Source organism: Mesoplodon mirus (genome assembly GCF_964341445.2).
Source record: "Mesoplodon mirus genome assembly, chromosome: 7".
NCBI classification, from domain to species: domain Eukaryota; kingdom Metazoa; phylum Chordata; class Mammalia; order Artiodactyla; family Ziphiidae; genus Mesoplodon; species Mesoplodon mirus.
In genome coordinates, this window is record NC_138983.1 from 31,500,790 (window position 1) to 31,523,684 (window position 22,895).

Here is a 22,895-nt window from a genome sequence, read left to right on the forward strand (position 1 = left end):
CAAATAGATGGAGAGATGTACCATGCTATTGGATTGGAAAAATCAACATTGTGAAAATGACTCTACTACCCAAAGCAATCTACAGATTCAATGCAATCCCTATCAAACTACCACTGGCATTTTTCACAGAACTAGAACAAAAAATTTCACAATTTGTATGGAAACACAAAAGACCCCGAATAGCCAAAGCAATCTTGAGAACGAAAAATGGAGCTGGAGGAATCAGGCTCCCTGACTTCAGACTATACTACAAAGCTACAGTAATCAAGACAGTGTGGTACTGGCACAAAAACAGAAAGATAGATCAATGGAACAGGATAGAAAGCCCAGAGATAAACCCACGCACATATGGTCACCTTATCTTTGATAAAGGAGGCAGGAATGTACAGTGGAGAAAGGACAGTCTCTTCAATAAGTGGTGCTGGGAAAACTGGACAGGGACATGTAAAAGTATGAGATTAGATCATTCCCAAACACCATACACAAAAATAAGCTCAAAATGGATTAAAGACCTAAATGTAAGGCCAGACACTATCAAACTCTTAGAGGAAAACATAGGCAGAACACTCTATGACATAAATCACAGCAAGATCCTTTTTGACCCACCTCCTAGAGAAATGGAAATAAAGACAAAAATAAACACATGGGACCTAATGAAACTTCAAAGCTTTTGCACAGCAAAGGAAACCATAAACAAGACGAAAAGAGAACCCTCAGAATGGGAGAAAATATTTGCAAATGAAGCAACTGACAAAGGATTAATCTCCAAAATTTATAAGCAGCTCATGCAGCTCAATAACAAAAAAACAAACAACCCAATCCAAAAATGGGCAGAAGACCTAAATAGACATTTCTCCAAAGAAGATATACAGACTGCCAACAAACACATGAAAGGATGCTCAACATCTTTACTCATTAGAGAAATGCAAATCAAAACTACAATGAGATATCATCTCACACCAGTCAGAATGGCCGTCATTAAAAAATCTAGAAACAGTAAATGCTGGAGAGGGTGTGGAAAAAAGGGAACACTCTTGCACTGCTGGTGGGAATGTGAATTGGTACAGCCACTATGGAGAACGGTATGGAGGTTCCTTAAAAAACTACAAATAGAACTACCATATGATCCAGCAATCCCACTACTGGGCATATACCCTGAGAAAACCATAATTCAAAAAGAGTCATGTACCAAAATGTTCATAGCAGCCCTATTTACAATAGCCCGGAGATGGAAACAACCTAATTGTCCGTCGTCGGATGAATGAATGAAGAAGATGTGGCACATATATACAATGGAATATTACTCAGCCATAAAAAGAAATGAACTTGAGATATTTGTAATGAGGTGGATGGACCTAGAGTCTGTCATACAGAGTGAAGTAAGTCAGAAAGAGAAAGACAAATACTGTATGCTGACACATATATATGGAATTTAAGAAAAAAAAATGTCATGAAGAACATAGGGGTAGGACAGGAATAAAGACACAGATCTACTAGAGAATGGACTTGAGGATATGGGGAAGGGGAAGGGTAAGCTGTGACAAAGCGAAAGAGCGGCATGGACATATATACACTACCAAACGTAAGGTAGATAGCTAGTGGGAAGCAGCCGCATAGCACAGGGAGATCAGCTCGGTGCTTTGTGACCACCTGGAGGGGTGGGATAAGGAGGGTGGGAGGGAGACGCAAAAGGGAGGGGATATGGGAACATATGTATATGTATAACTGATTAAATTTGTTAAATAAAAAATATATATATATACAAGGAAAATGCTAACAGCCATAAAAAAAGAAATCGACCGTAACACAATAATAGTGGGGGACTTTAACACCCCAGTGCCATCAATGGACAGATCATCCAGACAGAAAATCTACAAGGAAACACAGGTCTTGAATGACATACTAGACCCTATGGGCTTAATTGGTATTTATTACAACATTCCTTTGATTGTTCTCAAATGCATATGGAACATTCTCCAGGATAAATCACATCCTGGGCCACAAATCAAACCTCAGTAAATTTAAGAAAATTGAAATCATATCGAGAATATTTTCTAACCACCACACTATGAGATTACAAATCAATTACAGGAAATAAAAACTGTAAAAAACACAAATACATGGAGGTTAAATAATATGTTACGAAACAACCATGGATCGCTGAAGAAATCAAAGAGGAAATTTAAAAATACCTAGAGACAAATGACAATGAAAACATGATGGTCCAATACCTATGGGGTGCAGCAAAAGCAGTTCTAAGAGGGAAGTTCATAGCAATACAGTCTTATCTCAGGAAACAAGAAAATCTCAAATAAACAACCAAACCCTACACGTAAAGGAACTAGAGAAAGAAGAACAAACAAAACCCAAAGTTAGTAGAAGGAAAGAAATCATAAAGATCAGAGCAGAAATAAATGAAATAGAGATGAAGAAAACAGTAGTAAAGATCAGTGAAACTAAAAGCTGGTTCTTTGAGAAGATAAACAAAATTGATAAACCTTTAGCCAGATTCATCAAGAAAAAGGAGAGGACTCAAATCAATAAAATTAGAAATGAAAAAGAAGTTACAACTGACACCACAGAAATACAAAGGACCATAAGAGACTACTACAAACAACTATATGCCAATAAAATGGACCACCTAGAAAAAGAGACAAATTCTTAGAAAGGTACAAGCTTCCAAGACTGAACCAAGAAGAAATAGAAGATATGAATAGACCTATCACAAGTACTGAAATTGAAACTGATTAAAATGCTTCCAACTAACAAAAATGCAGGACCAGATAGCTTCACAGGCGAATTCTATCAAACATGTAGAAAAGAGTTAACACCTATCCTTCTGAAACTATTCCAAAAATTGCAGAGGAAGGAACACTCCCAAACTTTCTATGTGGCCACCATGACCCTGATACCAAAACCAGACAAAGATACCACAAAAAAAGAAAATTACCGGCCAGTATCACTGATGAACATAGACGGAAAAAATCCTCAATGAAATACTAGCAAACTGAATCCATCATACACCATGATCAAGTGGAATTTATCCCAGGGATGCAAGGATTCTTCAATATCCACAAGTCAATCAGTGTTATACACCATGTTAACAAACTGAAGACTAAAAACCATATGATCATCTCAATAGATGCAGAAAAAGCTTTTGAGAAAATTCAACACCCATTTATGATAAACTCTCCAGAAGTAGGCATAGAGGGAACTTAATCTCAACATAGTAAAGGCCTTATATGACAAGTCCACAGCTAACATTCTGAACAGTAAAGAGCTGAAAGCATTCTCTCTGAGATAAGGAACAAGACAAGAATGTCCACTGTCACCACTTTTATTCAGCATAGTTTTGGAAGTCCTAGCCACAGCAGTCAGAGAAGAAAAAGAAATAAGAGGAATCCAAATTGAAAAAGAAGAAGTAAAACTGTCACTGTTTGCAGCAACATTATATTATACATAGAAAAGATGCTACCAGAAAACTACTAGAGCTCATCAGTGAATTCAGTAAATGTACAGGATGCAAAATTAATACACAGAAATCTTGCACTCCTATACACTAACAACTAAAGATCAGAAAGAGAAATCAAGGAAACAATCCCATTTACCATCACATCAAAAAGAATAAAATACCTAGGAGTAAACCTACCTGAGGAGACAAAAGACCTGTATTCTGAAAACTATAAGACGCTGATGAAGGAAATCAATGGTGACACAAAGACTACATGGAAAGGTATTGTTTTGGATTGGAAGAATCAATATTGTCAAAATGACTATGCTACCCAAGGCAACTACAGATTCAGTGCAGTCCCTATCAAATTACCAATGACATTTTTCACAGAACTACAACAAAGATTTTTAAATTTTATATGGAAGCACAAAAAACCCTGAATAGCGAAAGCAACTCTGAGAAAGAAAAACAGAGCTGGAGGAATCAGGCTACCTGACTTCAGACTATACTATAAAGCTACAGTAATCAAAACAGTATGGTACTTGCACAAAAACAGAAATATAGATCAATGGAACAGGAGAGAAAGCCCAGAAATAAACCCACACACCTATGGTCAATTAATCTATGTGACAAAGCAGGCAAGAATATACAAAGGAGAAAAGACAGTCTCTTCAAAACGTGGTGCTGAGAAAACTGGATAGCTACATGTAAAATAATGAAATTAGACATTTCATGAACACTATACATAAAAATAAACTCAAAACGGATCAAAGACCTAAATGTAAGGCTACACACTATAAGACTCTTAGAGGAAAACATAGGCAGAATACTCTTTGATGTAAATCGCAGCAACATATTTTTTGATACACCTCCTAGAATAATGAAAATAAAACCGAATATAAACAAATAGGACCTAATAAAACTTAAAAGCTTCTACACAACAAGGGAAACCATAAACAAAATAAAAACACAACACACATAATGGGAGAAAATATTTGCAAACGAAGCAACTGAAACAGGATTAATCTCCAAAATATACAAACAACTCATGCAGCTCTATATCAAATAAACAAACAACCCAATCAAAAAGTAGGTAGAAGGCAGACCCTGGGAGGGCTCACGCCAAGGAGTACTTCCCAGAACTTCTGCTGCCAGTGTCCTTGTCCCCATGGTGAGCCACAGCCGCCCCACGCCTCTGCAGGAGACCCTTCAACACTAGCAGGTATTGTAAGAATCAGGCTGCTAATGTTGGCATATGCGCATTTAGCCTTAAAAGAGATTAAGTTGAGAAGCAAGAAGAACTACAATCCTGCAGCCTGTGGAACAAAAGCCACATTCACAGAAACATAGACAAGATGAAAAGGCAGAGTGCTATGTACCAGATGAAGGAACATGATAAAACCCCAGAAAAACAACTAAATGAAGTGGAGATAGGCAACCTTCCAGAAAAAGAATTCAGAATAATGATAGTGAAGATGATCCAGGACCTCGGAAAAAGAATGGAGGCAAAGATCGAGAAGATGCAAGAAATGTTGAACAAAGACCTAGAAGAATTACAGAACAAACAAACAGAGATGAAAAATGCAATAACTGAAATGAAAACTACACTAGAAGGAATCAACAGCAGAATAACTGAGGCAGAAGAACGGATAAGTGACCTGGAAGACAAAATGGTGGAATTCACTGCTGCGGAACAGAATAAAGAAAAAAGAATGAAAAGAAATGAAGACAGCCTAAGAGACCTCTGGGACAATATTAAACGCAGCAACATTCGCATTATAGGGGTCCTAGAAGGAGAAGTGAGAGGGAAAGGACCAGAGAAAATATTTGAGGAGATTATAGTTGAAAACTTCCCTGACATGGGAAAGGAAATAGCCACCGAAGTCCAGGAAGCACAGTGAGTTTCATACAGGATAAACCCAAGGAGAAACACACCAAGACACATAGTAATCAAATTGGCCAAAATTAAAGACAAAGAAAAATTATTGAAAGCAGCAAGGGAAAAATGACAAATAACATACAAGGGAACTCCCATGAAGTTAACAGCTGATTTCTCAGGAAAAACTACAAGCCAGAAGGGAGTGGCATGATATACTTAAAGTGATGAAAGGGAAGAACCTACAACCAAGATTACTCTACCTGGCAAGGATCTCATTCAGATTCAATGGAGAAATCAAAAGCTTTACAGACAAGCAAAAGCTAAGAGAATTCAACACCACCAAACCAGCTCTATAGCAAATGCTAACGGAACTTCTCTAAGTGGGGAACACAAGAGAAGAAAAGGACCTACAAAAACAAACCCAAAACAATTAAGAAAATGCTCATGGAACATACCTATCAATAATTACCTTAAACGTGAATGGATTAAATGCTCCAACCAAAAGGCACAGGCTTGCCAAATGGATACAAAAACAAGACCCATATATATGCTGTCTAAAAGAGACCCACTTCAGACCTAGGGACACATACAGACTGAAAGTGAGGGGTTGGAAATAGATATTCCATGCTAATGGAAATCAAAACAAAGCTGGAGTAGCAATACTCATATCAGGTAAAATAGACTGTAAAATAAAGAATGTTACAGGAGACAAGGAAGGACACTACATAATGATCAAGGGATCAATCCAAAAAGAAGATATAATGTTATAAATATATATGCACCCAACATAGGAGCACCTTAATACATAAGGTAAATGCTAACTGATATAAAAAAGGAAATCGACAGTAACACGATAATAGTGGGGGACTTTAACACCTCACTTACACCAATGGACAGATCATCCAAAATGAAAATAAATAAGGAAACAGAAGCCTTAAATGACACAATAGACCAGATAGATTTAGTTGATATTTATAGGACATTCCATCCAAAAACAGCAGATTACACTTTCTTCTGAAGTGCGCATGTAACATTCTGCAGGATAGATCACATCTTGGGTCACAAATCAAGCCTCAGTAAATTTAAGAAAATTGAAATCATATCAAGCATCTTTTCTGACCACAACGCTATGAGATTAGAAATGAATTACTGGGGGAAAAAAACCGTAAAAAACTCAAACACATGGAGGCTAAACAATACGTTACTAAATAACCAAGAGATCACTGAAGAAATCAAAGAGGAAATCAAAAAATACCTAGAGACAAATGACAATGAAAACACGATGATCCAAAACCTATGGGATGCAGCAAAAGTAGTTCTAAGAGGGAAGTTTATAGCTATACAAGCCTACCTCAAGAAACAAGAAAAATCTCAAACAATCTAACCTTACACCTAAAGGAACAAGAAAAAGAAGAAGAAACAAAACCCAAGGTGAGCAGAAGGAAAGAAATGATAAAGATCAGAGCAGAAATAAATGAAATAGAAACAAAGAAAACAACAGCAAAGATCAATAAAACTAAAAGCTGGTTCTTTGAGAAGATAAAGAAAATTGAGAAACCATTAACCAGACTCGTCAAGAAAAGAGGGAGAGGACTCAAATCAATAAAATTAGAAATGAAAAAGGAGAAGTTACAACAACAGACACTGCAGAAATACAAAGCATCCTAAGAGACTACTACAAGCAACTCTCTGCCAATAAAATGGACAACCTGGAAGAAATGGACAAATTCTTAGAAAGGTAAAACCTTCCAAGACTGAACCAGGAAGAAATAGAAAATATGAACAGACCAATCACAAGTAATGAAACTGAAACTGTGGTGAAAAATCTTCCAACAAACAAAAGTCCAGGACAAGATGGCTTCACAGGTGAATTCTTTGAAACATTCAGAGAAGAGGTAACCCCCATCCTTCTCAAACTCTTCCAAAAAATTGCAGAGGAAGGAACGCTCCCAAACTCATTCTATGAGGCCACCATCACCCTGACACCAAAACCAGACAAAGATACTACAAAAAAAGAAAGTTACGGACCAATATCACTGATGAATATAGATGCAAAAATCTTCACCAACAAACTAGCAAACAGAATCCAACAATACATTAAAAGGATCATACATCATGATCAAGTGGGATTTATCCCAGGGATGCAAGGATTCTTCAATGTACGAAAATCAATCAATGTGATATACCAAATTAACAAATTGAAGAATAAAAACCATATAATCATCTCAATAGATGCAGAAAAAGCTTTTGACAAAATTCAACACCTATTTATGATAAAAACTCTCCAGAATGTGGGCATAGAGGGAACCTACCTCAACATAATAAAGGCCATATACGACAAACCCACAGCAAACATCACATCATTCTCAATGGAGAAGAACTGAAAGAATTTCCTCTAAGATCAGGAACAAGACAAGGATGTCCACTCTCACCACTGTTATTCAACATAGTTTTGGAAGTCCTAGCCACAGCAATCAGAGAAGAAAAAGCAATAAAAAGAATACAAATTGAAAGTGTAGAAGTAAAACTGTCACTGTTTGCAGATGACATGACATAGAGAATCCTAAAGATGCCACCAGAAAAATACTAGAGCTAATCAGTGAATTTGGTAAAGTTGCAGGATACAAAATTAATGTACAGAAATCTCTTGCATTCCTATACACTAATGATAAAAAATCTGAAAGAGAAATCAAGGAAACACTCTCATTTACCATTGCACCATAAAGAATAAAATGCCTAGGAATAAACCTACCTAGGGAGACCAAAGAGCTGTATGCAGAAAATTATAAGACACTGATCAAAGAAATTAAAGATGATACCAACAGATGGAGAGATATACCATGTTCTTGGATTGGAAGAATCAATATTGTGAAAATGACTATACTACCCAAAGCAATCTACAGATGCAATGCAATCCCTATCAAATTAGCAGTGGCATTTTTTAAGGAACTAGAACAAAACTTAAAATTTGTATGGAGACACAAAAGACCCCAAGTAGCCAAAGCAGTCTTGAGGGGAAGAAAACTGGAGGAATCAGACTCCCTGACTTCAGACTATACTACAAAGCTACAGTAATCAAGACAATATGGTACTGGCACAAAAACAGAAACATAGATCAATGGAACAAGATAGAAAGCCCAGAGATAAACCCATGCACCTATGGTCAACTAATCTATGACAAAGGAGGCAGGGGTATACTATGGAGAAAAGACAGTCTCTTCAATAAATGATGCTGTGAAAACTGGACAGCTACATGTAAAAGAATGAAATTAGAACACTCCCTAACAACAAACACAAACTCAAAAATAAACAAAAATAAACTCAAAATGGAATAGTGACCTAAATGTAAGACCAGACACTATAACACTCTTACAGGAAAATGTAGGAAGAACACTCTTTGACATAAATCACAGCAAGATCTTTTTTGATCCACCTCCTAGAGTAATGGAAATAAAAACAAAAATAAACAAATGGGACCTAATGGAACTTCAAAGCTTTTGCACAGCAAAGGAAACCATAAACAAGAAGAAAAGGCAACCCTCAGAATGGGAGAAAATATTTGCAAACGAATCAACAAAGAATCAATCTCCAAAATATATAAACAGCTCATGCAGCTTAATATTAAAAAACAAACAACCCAGTCCAAAAATGGGCAGAAGACCTAAATAGACATTTCTCCCAAGAAGACATACAGATGGCCAAAAAGCACATGGAAAGATGCTCAACATAACCAATTACTATAGAAATGCAAATCAAAACTACAATGAGGTATCACCTAACACTGGTCAGAATGGCAATCATCAAAAAGTCTACAAAGAATAAATGCTGGATAGGGTGTGGAGAAAAGGGAACTCTCCTACAATGTTGGTGGGAACGTAAATTGGTACAACCAGTATGGAGAACATTATAGAGGTTCCTTAAAAAACTAAAACTAGAACTACCATATGATCCAGCAATCCCACTCCTGGGCATATATCTGGAGGAAACCATAATTCAAAAAGATAGGTGTACCCCAGTGTTCATTGCAGCACTATTTACAGTAGACGAGACATGGAAGCAATCTAGTGTCCATTGACAGAGGAATAGATAAAGAAGAGTTGGTACATACTTACAATGGAATATTACTCAGCCATAAAAAAGAACAAAATGCCATTTGCAGCAACATGGATGGACCAAGAGATTATCATACTTAGGGAAGTAAGTCAGAGAAAGAAATATCATATGATGTCATACATATGTATATCAAAAATTTTAAAAATGATACGAATGAACTCATTTACAAAGCAGAAACAGACTTACACATATTGAAAACAAAGTTATGGTTACCAAAGGTGAAACATGGGGGGTGGAGTGATAAATCAGGAGCCTCGTGATTAACATACACACACTACTATATACAACAAGGACCTACTCTATAGCACAGGGAACTCTCTACTCAATATTCTGTGATAACCTGTATGAGAAAAGAATCTGAAAAGTAATGAATATATGCCTGTGTATAACTGAATCACTTTGCTGTACACCTGAAACTAAAAACATTGTAAACCACCTATACTCCAATTTAAAAAAAAGAAAAAAGTTACATTGAGGATTAGGGCTTCAATGTATGAATTTTGGTGGGACAGAATTCAATCCATAGCACTCTTGACCATTTCTTCATTTCTTGTTTTTTGTTTGTTTAGTTTAGTGTTTAATTTTTTTCCATTTTGTGTGTCTTAATAGTAAGTTGTAAGAATTCTTTTTCTATTCCTTTAAGTCCTATAACATGTATTGTAAATATTTCCTTTTAATTTTTTTATGACTTGTTTAAAGAGCAGAAATTTTAAATTTTGGTTAAGTTCCATATTTCTGTTTTTTCTTTTATAGTTTGTGAGTTTTGTGTTCTATTAAAGAAACGTTTGCCTATGCCAAGGTTGTAAAATATTCTCCATTGTTTTCTTCTAGAAGTTTTATAACCTCAGCTTTTACCTATTTGCATTTTGAGTTAATTTTAATGTTGGCATGTGTTAAGGGTCAAGGTTCATTTTGTTGTAGTATGGATATACAGTTGTTCCAACACTGTGTTGAAAGATAATATTTTCACTACTCAGTTACCCTGACATTTTTATTTCAAATCCATTGACCAAATACGTCTGGGTCTATTTCTGGATTGTATTCTGTTCAGTTGATCTATATCCTATGCCACTACTACACTATCTGCTTACTATAGCTTTATATAGTAACTCTTGAATTTAAAATTCTTCTAATCAAATAGTGTAAGTCTTCCATCTTTTTTCTTCTATTTCAGAATTGTTTTAGCCGCTCTGGACCCTTTCCATTTAGAATTAGCTTATCAATTTCCCTAATCATGTTTGCTTGAATAGTGCCTGATACTATTGGGATTGCATTAAATACATAAATAGATCATTCTGGAGAAAATTGTTATCTTAATAATATCAAATTATAAATCTATAAACATGATTTTTTTTTCTATTTAGACCATATTTATCTCAGTTTTTTTCTTCTTTTCTTTTTTTTTTTAGTGTACAGGGGTATTATATGTCTTTTTTAAATGTATCCGTAAGTATTTCATGTTTCTGATGAGAGCAGTTATCTTGAGTTATTCCTAATATTATCTTATAATTTTCATATTTGGTTTGGACTTTAGAGAAATAGTGGGCTCCTAAAATGAGCTTGGAAGTGTTCTCTTTTTCTCTGCTTTTTTAAAACAATTTGTGTAGTGATTGGTACTGTTCCTTCCTTAGACGTGTGATAGACTCTACCAGTGAAGCAGTTGGAGGCTAGAGTTTTCTTTGTGGGAAAGTTTTAAATTCTGAATTGTTTTTACAAGTAGAGGCTCATTCAGTTACTCTATTTCTTCTTGAATCGGTTTTGGAAAGTGATATATTTTTAAGGAATTTTGACATCTTATTTAAATTGAATTTATTGGCAAAAAATTGTTTTCAGCATTCTCTCATATGTATATAAGAGATACGTAGTGATCTGTCGTTTACCATCTGTGTGACCTTGGGCAGATTACTTAACTTCTTTGTGGAATTTAACCCAATAGTTAAATTCCAGCATTATTTCAATGGATACTGAGTTCTCAGCAAGAAAGGATTTCCTTTTGCAGCTATTGGCAGACCAACAATAAGGAAATATAGCAACTTGGGGAATGACAGGGGCTTTAATTTTTTTATTTTTTGTCCTTGCCTCGAGGCTTGTGGGATCTTAGTTCCCTGAGGAGGGATTGAATCTGTGCCCTCAGGAGTTAAAGCACAGAGTCCTAACCATTGGACCACCAGGGAATTCCCGTGCTTTGATTTTTAAGACCCACCTTTCCTGCACAGCACTGGACATATGTTGTATGTAACTGATGTTCGTTACTTGGGTCTTACTTGAATTGCTTGTATTAAAGTATTCTACAAGATGCTTTTAAGGGAAGAATTTCTTGGCTCATATTTCTTTGCTCAATGAAGGGTGATGTATGTGGCATTTGTATTGCATATACTTCATGTTTGCAGATTATTTTCTAAACCTTTGATAAAGAGAGCTAGCCATGTCATTGGTTATTTAGAATATAGCTGTGTTGGTAGATTATCTTTTGAGTGAGAAAAAGAAGAAACATTGACTTATAGTCTGTGTCAAGTTTTTACTTCAAGGGGCTAGATAAAATTTTAGGCTTTGTGGACCATACAATCTCTGTTGCAACTATTTAACTTTGCTGTTGTGGTGCAAAAGCAGCATAGACAATAAATATGTAAATAAATGTGTGGCCACATTTCAGTAAACCTTCATTTACAAATACAGGTGGTTGATGGACCATATTTGGCCTGCAGGCCATAGTTTGCCAATCCTTGGTCTGTGTAAGGCTTATAAGAATTACATAGCCAGAGATTTGTCTGTATGTGCCCTTATAGCAGTACTTAATGGGCCAAAATTTGTGCTCTGTAACTCTTTGATGGTGAAAATTTATCCAAGTATTTGTATTGGCAAATTGTCTGGGGAATGTGTACATATGTGGCTCCTATTTTATCTTATTTTATTTTTTTTTATTTTTTTTTTTGGCGTTACGCGGGCCTCTCACTGTTGTGGCCTCTCCCGTTGCGGAGCACAGGCTCCGGACGCGCAGGCCCAGCGGCCATGGCTCACGGGCCCAGCCGCTCCGCGGCATGTGGGATCCTCCCGGACCGGGGCACGAACCCGTGTTCCCTGCATTGGCAGGCGGACTCTCAACCACTGCGCCACCAGGGAAGCCCCTGGCTCCTATTTTAGATTGGGGGTAAACATCCATCAACAAATACTAAGATTCAGGACAGTCTAATAGGTCATAATTTCTGTCCACTAATTTACTCAGCAAATCTTTATAAAACACCTACTATTTACTTAACACTGTCCCAGGCTCTGAGTGTACTTTGTCAAGCAAGACCTTTGTTATGGCCATCATGAAACGTATGCTCAAGCTGGTAGACTAAAATTGATCAGGTAAGTGCAGGTATGTTATATATTTTCATAAGCCACACTGTGTCAACCACTATTTTACCACCTATTTTAAGAAATAACTAAAGTTTAGAAAATTGCTGCATGTAACACTTCTTCCTTGTATGAGGATGATTACAGATATTCCAGTTAAAATTCCTTTATTTTTATTTAAGAAAAGAAAAGAAAGGGAACAAAAAATTAATAAAGAAAGGGAGGAAAAAGCAGCAAAGGAACTGGAGAAAGAACATTTACAAGAAAAAGCAAAAGAAAAATATGAAGAATGGTTAAAGAAAAAAAATGCTGAAGAATGTGAGAAGAAGAAGAAAGAAAAGGTATTTTCACTAAAGTGATCAGTTAGAATATATGACTTTCATGTTTACATGTGCCAGCTATATTGTATAAAGAGTTTCTAATAGAAAATTGGCACTATCTTATCATAATATATATACATGTAGCTACCCCTACTTGTTATACTATGATTAGGCTTCAGAAATGAATATGCATTTGTGGTTTTCTTAGGTTGAGAAGTACTAATAAGCCTATTGATATTTCTGCAGTCAGGTTCAAACTTTTTATTGTTTTTTATATGCTTTTAAATATTATTCAATGCACTTTTATGGAAAGTTTTATTACATTATTATAAATTACTATCCTATTTTAGAACAGCAAATTGCTTTTTTCTTCTTGGGTTTAATGTCTTATTGTTTAGAGGCAGCCACCTTCATATCACATCCCTGATCATGTTAAATTTTGCCCTCTATAGAATTATGATTCAGTATTTCTGATCAGAAAGCCATTGGGATGGGGAGCTACTGGGGAAAAGAGTCAGTAGAATTTGAATAGAATTTTTAGTTACAGAATATCCCTGGAGATTCTTTGGTCTTGTCATTTTAAGGAAAAAGAAAAACAACGGCAGGCTGAATTACAGGAAAAAAAGAAAATAGCAGAAAAAAAATTTAAGGAATGGTTGGAAAATGCAAAAAATAAACCTCGTCCAGCTGCAAAGAGCTATGGTTATGCCAATGGAAAACTCACAGGTTGGTTTTTATGTTATGTGGGTTACATAAATATGGCTTGCAGGAGTGTATATTATATATTATGTTTCCTTTTGACAGAAATAGAAATGTGTAAAAATCATTTTTCTTTCAAATTACTATTTTCTGGAAGATTATAACATACTGTATTCCTGTGGAGGTACTACAAATTTGTTGTCATTCTCTAAAACCAGATACATTTTAAATGCAACAGTGGTAAAACTGCAAAGTAATGATTTCTAACGTTAAGAAACAAGTAGAGACTTCCGGGTAAGATGGCGGAAGAGTAAGACGCGGAGATCACCTTCCTCCCCACGGATACACCAGAAATACAGCTACACGTGGAACAACTCCTACAGAACACCTACTGAACGCTGGCAGAAGACCCCAGACCTCCCAAAAGGCAAGAAACTCCCCACATACCTGGGTAGGGCAAAGCGGAGAGATCCGCACACAGAGGATCGGTGCCGAGCGGCACTCACCAGCCCGAAAGGCTTGTCTGCTCGCCCGCCGGGGCGCGCAGCGCTGGAAGCTGAGGCTCGGGCTTCGGTCAGAGCGCAGGGAGAGGACTGGGGCTGGCGGCGAGAACTCAGCCTGAAGGGGGCTAATGTGCCACAGCTAGCCGGGAGGGAGTCCGGGAAAACTCTGGAGCAGCTGAAGAGGCAAGAGACTTTTTCTTCCCTCTTGGTTTCCTGGTGCGCGAGGAGAGGAGATTAAGAGCGCTGCTTAAAGGGGCTCCACGGACGGGCGCGAGTCGCGACTGAAAGCGCGGAGCCCAGTGACAGGCGTGGGACGCTGGGGCTGCTGCTGCCGCCGCCAAGAAGCCTGTGTGCGAGCGCAGGTCACTGCCCACACCGCCCTTCCGGGAGCCTGTGCAGCCCGCCACTGCCGGGGGTCCCGGGATCCAGGGGCAGCTTCCCTGGGAGAACGCACGGCGTGCCTCGGGCTGGTGCAACGTCACGCCGACCTCTGCCGCTGCAGGCTTGCCCCGCACTCCGTGCCCCTCCCTCCCGCCCGGCCTGAGTGAGCCAGAGTCCCCGAAGAGGCTTCTCCTTTAACCCTGTCCTATCTGAGCGAAGAACAGACGCCCTCCGGCGACCTACACGCAGAGGCGGGGCCAAATCCAAAGCTGAGACCCAGGAGCTGTGAGAACAAAGAAGAGAAAGGGAAACCTCTCCCAGCAGCCTCAGAAGCAGCGGATTAAAGCTCCACAATCAACTTGATGTACCCTGCATCTGCGGAATACATGAATAGACAACACATCATCCCAAATTGAGGAGCCCGGAGTCAGTGCTGTGCCTCTGAGGTGGGAGAGCCAACTTCAGGACACTGGTCCACAAGAGACCTCCCAGCTCCACATAATATCAAACGGCGAAAATCTTCCAGAGATCTCCATCTCAACACCAGCACCCAGCTTCACTCAACGACCAGCAGGCTACAGTGCTGGACACCCTGAGCCAAACAACTAGCAAGACAGGAACACAACGCCACCCATTAGCAGAGAGGTGGCCTAAAATCATAAAAAGTCCACAGACACCCCAAAACACACCACCAGACGTGGACCTGCCCACCAGAAAGACAAGATCCAGCCTCATCCACCAGAACACAGGCACTAGTCCCCTCCACCAGGAAGCCTACACAACCCACTAAACCAACCTTAGCCACTGGGGACAGACACCAAAAACAACAGGAACTACGAACCTGCAGCCTGCAAAAAGGAGACCCCAAACACAGTAACATAAGCAAAATGAGAAGACAGAAAAACACACAGCAGGAGAAGGAGCAAGATAAAAACCCACCAGACCTAACAAATGAAGAGGTAATAGGCAGTCTACCTGAAAAAGAATTCAGAATAATGATGGTAAAGATGATCCAAGATTCTATTTCCCAGATCCAAAATCTTGGAAATAGAATAGACAAAATGCAAGAAACAGTTAACAAGGACCTAGAAGAACTAAAGATGAATCAAACATCGATTAAAAACACAATACATGAAATAAAAAATACTCTAGATGGGATCAATAGCAGAATAACTGAGGCAGAAGAACGGATAAGTGAGGTGGAAGATAAAATAGTGGAAATAACTGCTGCAGAGCAAAATAAAGAAAAAAGAATGAAAAGAACAGAGGACAGTCTCAGAGACCTCTGGGACAACATTAAACGCACCAACATTCGAATTATAGGGGTTCCAGAAGAAGAAGAGAAAAAGAAAGGGACTGAGAAAATATTTGAAGAGATTATAGTTGAAAACTTCCCTAATATGGGAAAGGAAATAGTTAATCAAGTCCAGGAGGCACAGAGAGTCCCATACAGAATAAATCCAAGGAGAAATACGCCAAGACACATATTAATCAAACTGTCAAAAATTAAACACAAAGAAATCCTATTAAAAGCAGCAAGGCAAAAACAACAAATAACACACAAGGGAATCCCCATCAGGATAACAGCTGATCTCTCAGCAGAAACTCTACAAGCCAGAAGGGAGTGGCAGGACATACTTAAAGTGATGAAGGAGAAAAACCTGCAACCAAGATTACTCTACCCAGCAAGGATCTCATTCAGATTTGATGGAGAAATTAAAACGTTTACAGACAAGCAAAAGCTGAGAGAGTTCAGCACCACCAAACCAGCTTTACAACAAATGCTAAAGGAACTTCTCTAGGCAAGAAACACAACAGAAGTAAAAGACCTACAATAATGAACCCAAAACAATTAAGAAAATGGGAATAGGAACATACATATCGATAATTACCTTAAATGTAAATGGACTAAATGCTCCCACCAAAAGACACAGAGTGGCTGAATGGATACAAAAACAAGACCCATCTATATGCTGTCTACAAGAGACCCACTTCAGACCTAGAGACACATACAGACTGAAAGTAAGGGGATGGAAAAAGATATTCCATGCAAATGGAAACCAAAAGAAAGCTGGAGTAGCAATTCTCATATCAGACAAAATAGACTTTAAAATAAGGACTACTAGAAGAGACAAAGAAGGACACTACATAATGATCAAGGGATCAATCCAAGAAGAAGATATAACAATTGTAAATATTTATGCACCAAACATAGGAGCACCTCAATACATAAGGCAAATACTAACAGCCATAAAAGGAGAAATCGACAGTAACACAATCATAGTAGGGGACTTTAACACCCCACTTTCACCAATGGACAGATCATCCAAAATGAAAATAAATAAGGAAACACAAGCTTTAAATGATACATTAAACAAGATGGACTTAATTGATATTTATAGGACATTCCATCCAAAAACAACAGAATACACATTTTTCTCAAGTGCTCATGGAACATTCTCCAGGATAGATCATATCTTGGGTCACAAATCAAGCCTTGGTAAATTTAAGAAAATTGAAATTGTATCAAGTATCTTTTCCGACCACAATGCTATGAGACTAGATATCAATTACAGGAAAAGAGCTGTAAAAAATACAAACACATGGAGGCTAAACAATACACTACTTAATAACGAAGTGATCACTGAAGAAATCAAAGAGGAAATTAAAAAATACCTAGAAACAAATGACAATGGAGACACGACGACCCAAAACCTATGGGATGCAGCAAAAGCAGTTCTAAGAGGGAAGTTTATAGCAATACAATCCCACCTTAAGAAACAGGAAACATCTCGAATAAACAACCTAACCTTGCACCTAAAGCAATTAGAGAAAGAAGAACAAAAACATCCCAAAGTTAGCAGAAGGAAAGAAATCATAAAAATCAGATCAGAAATAAATGAAAAAGAAATGAAGGAAATGATAGCAAAGATCAATAAAACTAAAAGCTGGTTCTTTGAGAAGATAAACAAAATTGATAAACCATTAGCCAGACTCATCAAGAAAAAAAGGGAGAAGACTCAAATCAATAGAATTAGAAATGAAAAAGGAGAAGTAACAACTGACACTACAGAAATACAAAAGATCATGAGAGATTACTATAAGCAACTCTATGCCAATAAAATGGACAACCTGGAAGAAATGGACAAATTCTTAGAAATGCACAACCTGCCAAGACTGAATCAGGAAGAAATAGAAAATATGAACAGACCAATCACAAGCACTGAAATTGAAACTGTGATAAAAAATCTTCCAACAAACAAAAGCCCAGGACCAGATGGCTTCACAGGCGAATTCTATCAAGCCTTTAGAGAAGAGCTAACACCTATCCTTCTGAAACTCTTCCAAAATATAGCAGAGGGAGGAACACTCCCAAACTCATTCTACGAGGCCACCATCACCTTGATACCAAAACCAGGCAAGGATGTCACAAAGAAAGAAAACTACAGGCCAATATCACTGATGAACATAGATGCAAAAATCCTCAACAAAATACTAGCAAACAGAATCCAACAGCACATTAAAAGGATCATACACCATGATCAAGTGGGGTTTATTCCAGGAATGCAAGGATTCTTCAATATACGCAAATCAATCAACGTGATACACCATATTAACAAACTGAAGGAGAAAAACCATATGATCATCTCAATAGATGCAGAGAAAGCTTTCGACAAAATTCAACACCCATTTATGATAAAAACCCTGCAGAAAGTAGGCATAGAGGGAACTTTCCTCAACATAATAAAGGCCATATATGACAAACCCACAGCCAGCATCGTCCTCAATGGTGAAAAACTGAAACCATTTCCACTAAGATCAGGAACTAGACAAGGTTGCCTACTTTCACCACTCTTATTCAACCTAGTTTTGGAAGTTTTAGCCACAGCAATCAGAGAAGAAAAGGAAATAAAAGGAATCCAAATTGGAAAAGAAGAAGTAAAGCTGTCACTGTTTGCAGATGACATGATACTATACATAGAGAATCCTAAAGATGCTACCAGAAAACTACTAGAGTTAATCAATGAATTTGGTAAAGTTGCAGGATACAAAATTAATGCACAGAAATCTCTGGCATTCCTATATACTGATGATGAAAAATCTGAAAGTGAAATCAAGGAAACACTCCCATTTACCATTGCAACAAAAAGAATAAAATATCTAGGAATAAACCTACCTAAGGAGACAAAAGACCTGTATGCAGAAAATTATAAGACACTGATGAAAGAAATTAAAGATGATACAAATAGATGGAGAGATGTACCATGTTCTTGGATTGGAAGAATCAACATTGTGAAAATGACTCTACTACCCAAAGCAATCTACAGGTTCAATGCAATCCCTATCAAACTACCACTGGCATTTTTCACAGAACTAGAACAAAAAATTTCACAATTTGTATGGAAACACAAAAGACCCCGAATAGCCAAAGCAATCTTGAGAACGAAAAATGGAGCTGGAGGAATCAGGCTCCCTGACTTCAGACTATACTACAAAGCTACAGTAATCAAGACAGTATGGTACTGGCACAAAAACAGAAAGATAGATCAATGGAACAGGATAGAAAGCCCAGAGTTAAACGCACGGACATATGGTCACCTTATCTTTGATAAAGGAGGCAGGAATGTACAGTGGAGAAAGGACAGTCTCTTCAATAAGTGGTGCTGGGAAAACTGGATAGGGACATGTAAAAGTATGAGATTAGATCACTCCCTAACACCATACACAAAAATAAGCTCAAAATGGATTAAAGACCTAAATGTAAGGCCAGACACTATCAAACTCTTAGAGGAAAACATAGGCAGAACACTCTATGACATAAATCACAGCAAGATCCTTTTTGACCCACCTCCTAGAGAAATGGAAATAAAGACAAAAATAAACACATGGGACCTAATGAAACTTAAAAGCTTTTGCACAGCAAAGGAAACCATAAACAAGACCAAAAGACAACCCTCAGAATGGGAGAAAATATTTGCAAATGAAGCAACTGACAAAGGATTAATCTCCAAAATTTATAAGCAGCTCATGCAGCTCAATAACAAAAAAACAAACAACCCAATCCAAAAATGGGCAGAAGACCTAAATAGACATTTCTCCACAGAAGATATACAGACTGCCAACAAACACATGAAAGGATGCTCAACATCTTTACTCATTAGAGAAATGCAAATCAAAACTACAATGAGATATCATCTCACACCAGTCAGAATGGCCATCATCAAAAAATCTAGAAACAATAAATGCTGGAGAGGGTGTGGAGAAAAGGGAACACTCTTGCACTGTTGGTGGGAATGTAAATTGATACAGCCCCTATGGAGAACGGTATGGAGGTTCCTTAAAAAACTACAAATAGAACTACCATATGACCCAGCAATCCCACTACTGGGCATATACCCTGAGAAAACCATAATTCAAAAAGAGACATGTACCAAAATGTTCATAGCAGCCCTATTTACAATAGCCCGGAGATGGAAACAACCTAAGTGTCCATCATCGGATGAATGGATAAAGAAGATGTGGCACATATATACAATGGAATATTACTCAGCCATAAAAAGAAATGAAATTGAGCTATTTGTAATGAGGTGGATAGACCTAGAGTCTGTCATACAGAGTGAAGTAAGTCAGAAAGAGAAAGACAAATACTGTATGCTAACACATATATATGGAATTTAAGAAAAAAAAATGTCATGAAGAACATAGGGGTAAGACAGGAATAAAGACACAGACCTACTAGAGAATGGACTTGAGGATATGGGGAGGGGGAAGGGTAAGCTGTGACAAAGTGAAAGAGCGGCATGGACATATATACACTACCAAACGTGAGGTAGATAGCTAGTGGGAAGCAGCCGCATAGCACAGGGAGATCAGCTCGGTACTTTGTGACCGCCTGGAGGGGTGGGATAGGGAGGGTGGGAGGGAGACGCAAAAGGGAGGGGATTTGGAAACATATGTATATGTATAACTGATTAAATTTGTTATAAAGCAAAAAAATAAAAGAAATTTAAAAAAAAAAAAAAAAAAAAAAAAGAAACAAGTAAAATTTTCTTACATTCCTTGGATTTTAAAGCCTTAATCAGGATATATTGAAGGGGTCATTTTCTTCCCCTTTTCTAACCCTCTCTGAGGCAGAGCTTCCAGTGTCTTTGGCACATTCTTTTTGCAGGGTGGAATACTAGACAGCACATGAACCAGACACAGACCTGGTTGGCCTTTAGGCTTGGTCTGATTATAAATGGCAATGCATGTTTTTCTTTGTACTTCATGTTGGAAGCTCATGCCTTGCTGACAGCTGCCTTCACTTGTTTAAGTGATTTATTATTAAAAATACTCCCATTCTGTTTTGTTCACACAATAGGACATATTCCAGACTTTGTTTTGACCATCGTGGTGAAGTGTGTGTTGACATATCTATGCAGTCAAAGTGGGTTGCCAATGTCTGAATGACACATTCCTGCTGTCAGGATTTAGGCCTCTCCTGCGTGTCACAGAGGTCATCCATTACAGCTACCGAGCAGGGTCTGCTCTGCTTTTTTGTTCTCTTGTTTGAAATAAGAGTAATAGTCTACGGCCATACCACCCTGAACGCGCCTGATCTCGCCTGAAATAAGAGTAATAAGCAGTGGTTTTAACCAAATGATTGGATAGTAAAGTTAAAACTTAGGTGGAATATACATATTGACTAGAAGTTAATTGGTGAAATAATGGATTATTTTACTAAATTTTTTGCATTTAAATAAGTTTTATTCTAATAAATATCTTTGCAAATGCTCTACTGCTCTTAATTATCAAAATTACAGTGATATTATGAAATCTGATTAAGTGACAGTGATTTAGAATTTAAGTGGTTCTAAACAAGAATCTTGATTCACTTTAGCTACATATGCAACATACATTTTTTCTGCAAACTTTAGTGTCCGATTAGGGGAAACATGTACACAATCAGTGGTTTCCCAGACTGAGTTAAAATGAAGATTTTGTTCAATTTAAGGGTTCTAAAATTAATTTCTTAGGAGAACTTTTATGAGTTTATATAGATTTGAACATTAATGTTCTTTGAATGCTTAGAATTATTTATATTTTAATTTTTACTTCAATACTCACTGTGTTTGAAAATATTTGAGAGTTCAAGTTTTAAATGAGTCAAATTGGTTTATCAATGATATTTTTGCCCTTTTAATATTTTAACATTTTTCTGTGAATTTTAAAATATGTAGTTTCTTTGATCTCAAAAAGTTTTCTTATTCTGATTTTTTAAATAATTTTAGGTTTTTACAATGGAAATTCTTATCCAGAGCCAGCCTTTTATAACCCAATTCCATGGAAACCAGTTCCTGTGCCTCCTCCCAAAGGAGCAAAGGATCTATCAGGAAAAAAGACTAAAAGGCCTGTGATAAGCCAGCCAAACAGGTCATCCTCTCTGGTAATGCATAAAGCCAGAAGTAATCTTTGCCTTGGAACTCTGTGCAGAATACAAAGATAGTAGATGTGGGAAAGTACATGCTTTTACCTGGAGCTATTTAATTTTAAAATCAGAAATTGTTTTGTTACTGCTCAATTAGTAGCTCAACATTTGATGTATCATTGATAAGTTCAAATTCTTACATTTGTATACAGAGTCCTTAGAATTAATTGAGAAAGATATTTTATACATTTTCATTTTTATAAATGCTTCAAGGTTGATCTTGGCATATTGTTTTGCAGGATAAGTTACTGAATCTAACAATTGTGTTTGTATTTAGCTTGTATTAAAACTACCCTCTAATATCAATAAAAGCAACAATTTTTCATGTGTTCTTTCATACTATATGTTGTGTGTTTATGTTTATGAACATAGTAAGATTAAGTCGTTCAAACAAGCATTTCTAAACTGCATGCTCAAGATAATTCTTAGAAGAATCTAAATGGGTTAGAATCCCAGAGTAATCAAAGACAGTCTTTGTTGATGGTTTTTGGTATATTTTTCCCTGTGTAAATATTTGTAAATCGCTAACTGAAGTCATGTTTGGTAACAGAGAAATGAAGTTTGGGTTTTGAAAGGAAAATTTAAAAACACTGTTTTGGACTCAATCTTAGATTGGTCTGTAGTAATCTTGAGACATTAATATTTTGCTATACTTTGTACAAATAGTTATACATTATAATTAGTTATGTTGTTAATTTTAGAATTAGAAATATCAATGCATTATTATATATATATATATTTT

General features: G+C 37.1%; 1 protein-coding gene across 1 annotated transcript in view; it reads left to right on the plus strand.

The window, feature by feature from the left end:
* Positions 1-22,470, plus strand: part of CCDC34 (coiled-coil domain containing 34) — a gene marked incomplete at its 5' end in the record, with an annotated part of 50,551 nt that extends 28,081 nt beyond the window's left edge. Inside the window, 3 exons of the mRNA XM_082629209.1 lie at positions 12,965-13,123; positions 13,687-13,828; positions 21,957-22,470. Coding sequence (XP_082485335.1) covers positions 12,965-13,123; positions 13,687-13,828; positions 21,957-22,171 — 516 coding nt within the window. The 3' untranslated portion in view covers positions 22,172-22,470. The remainder of the gene's footprint in view (positions 1-12,964; positions 13,124-13,686; positions 13,829-21,956) is intronic.
* Positions 22,471-22,895: the final 425 nt, after the last annotated feature.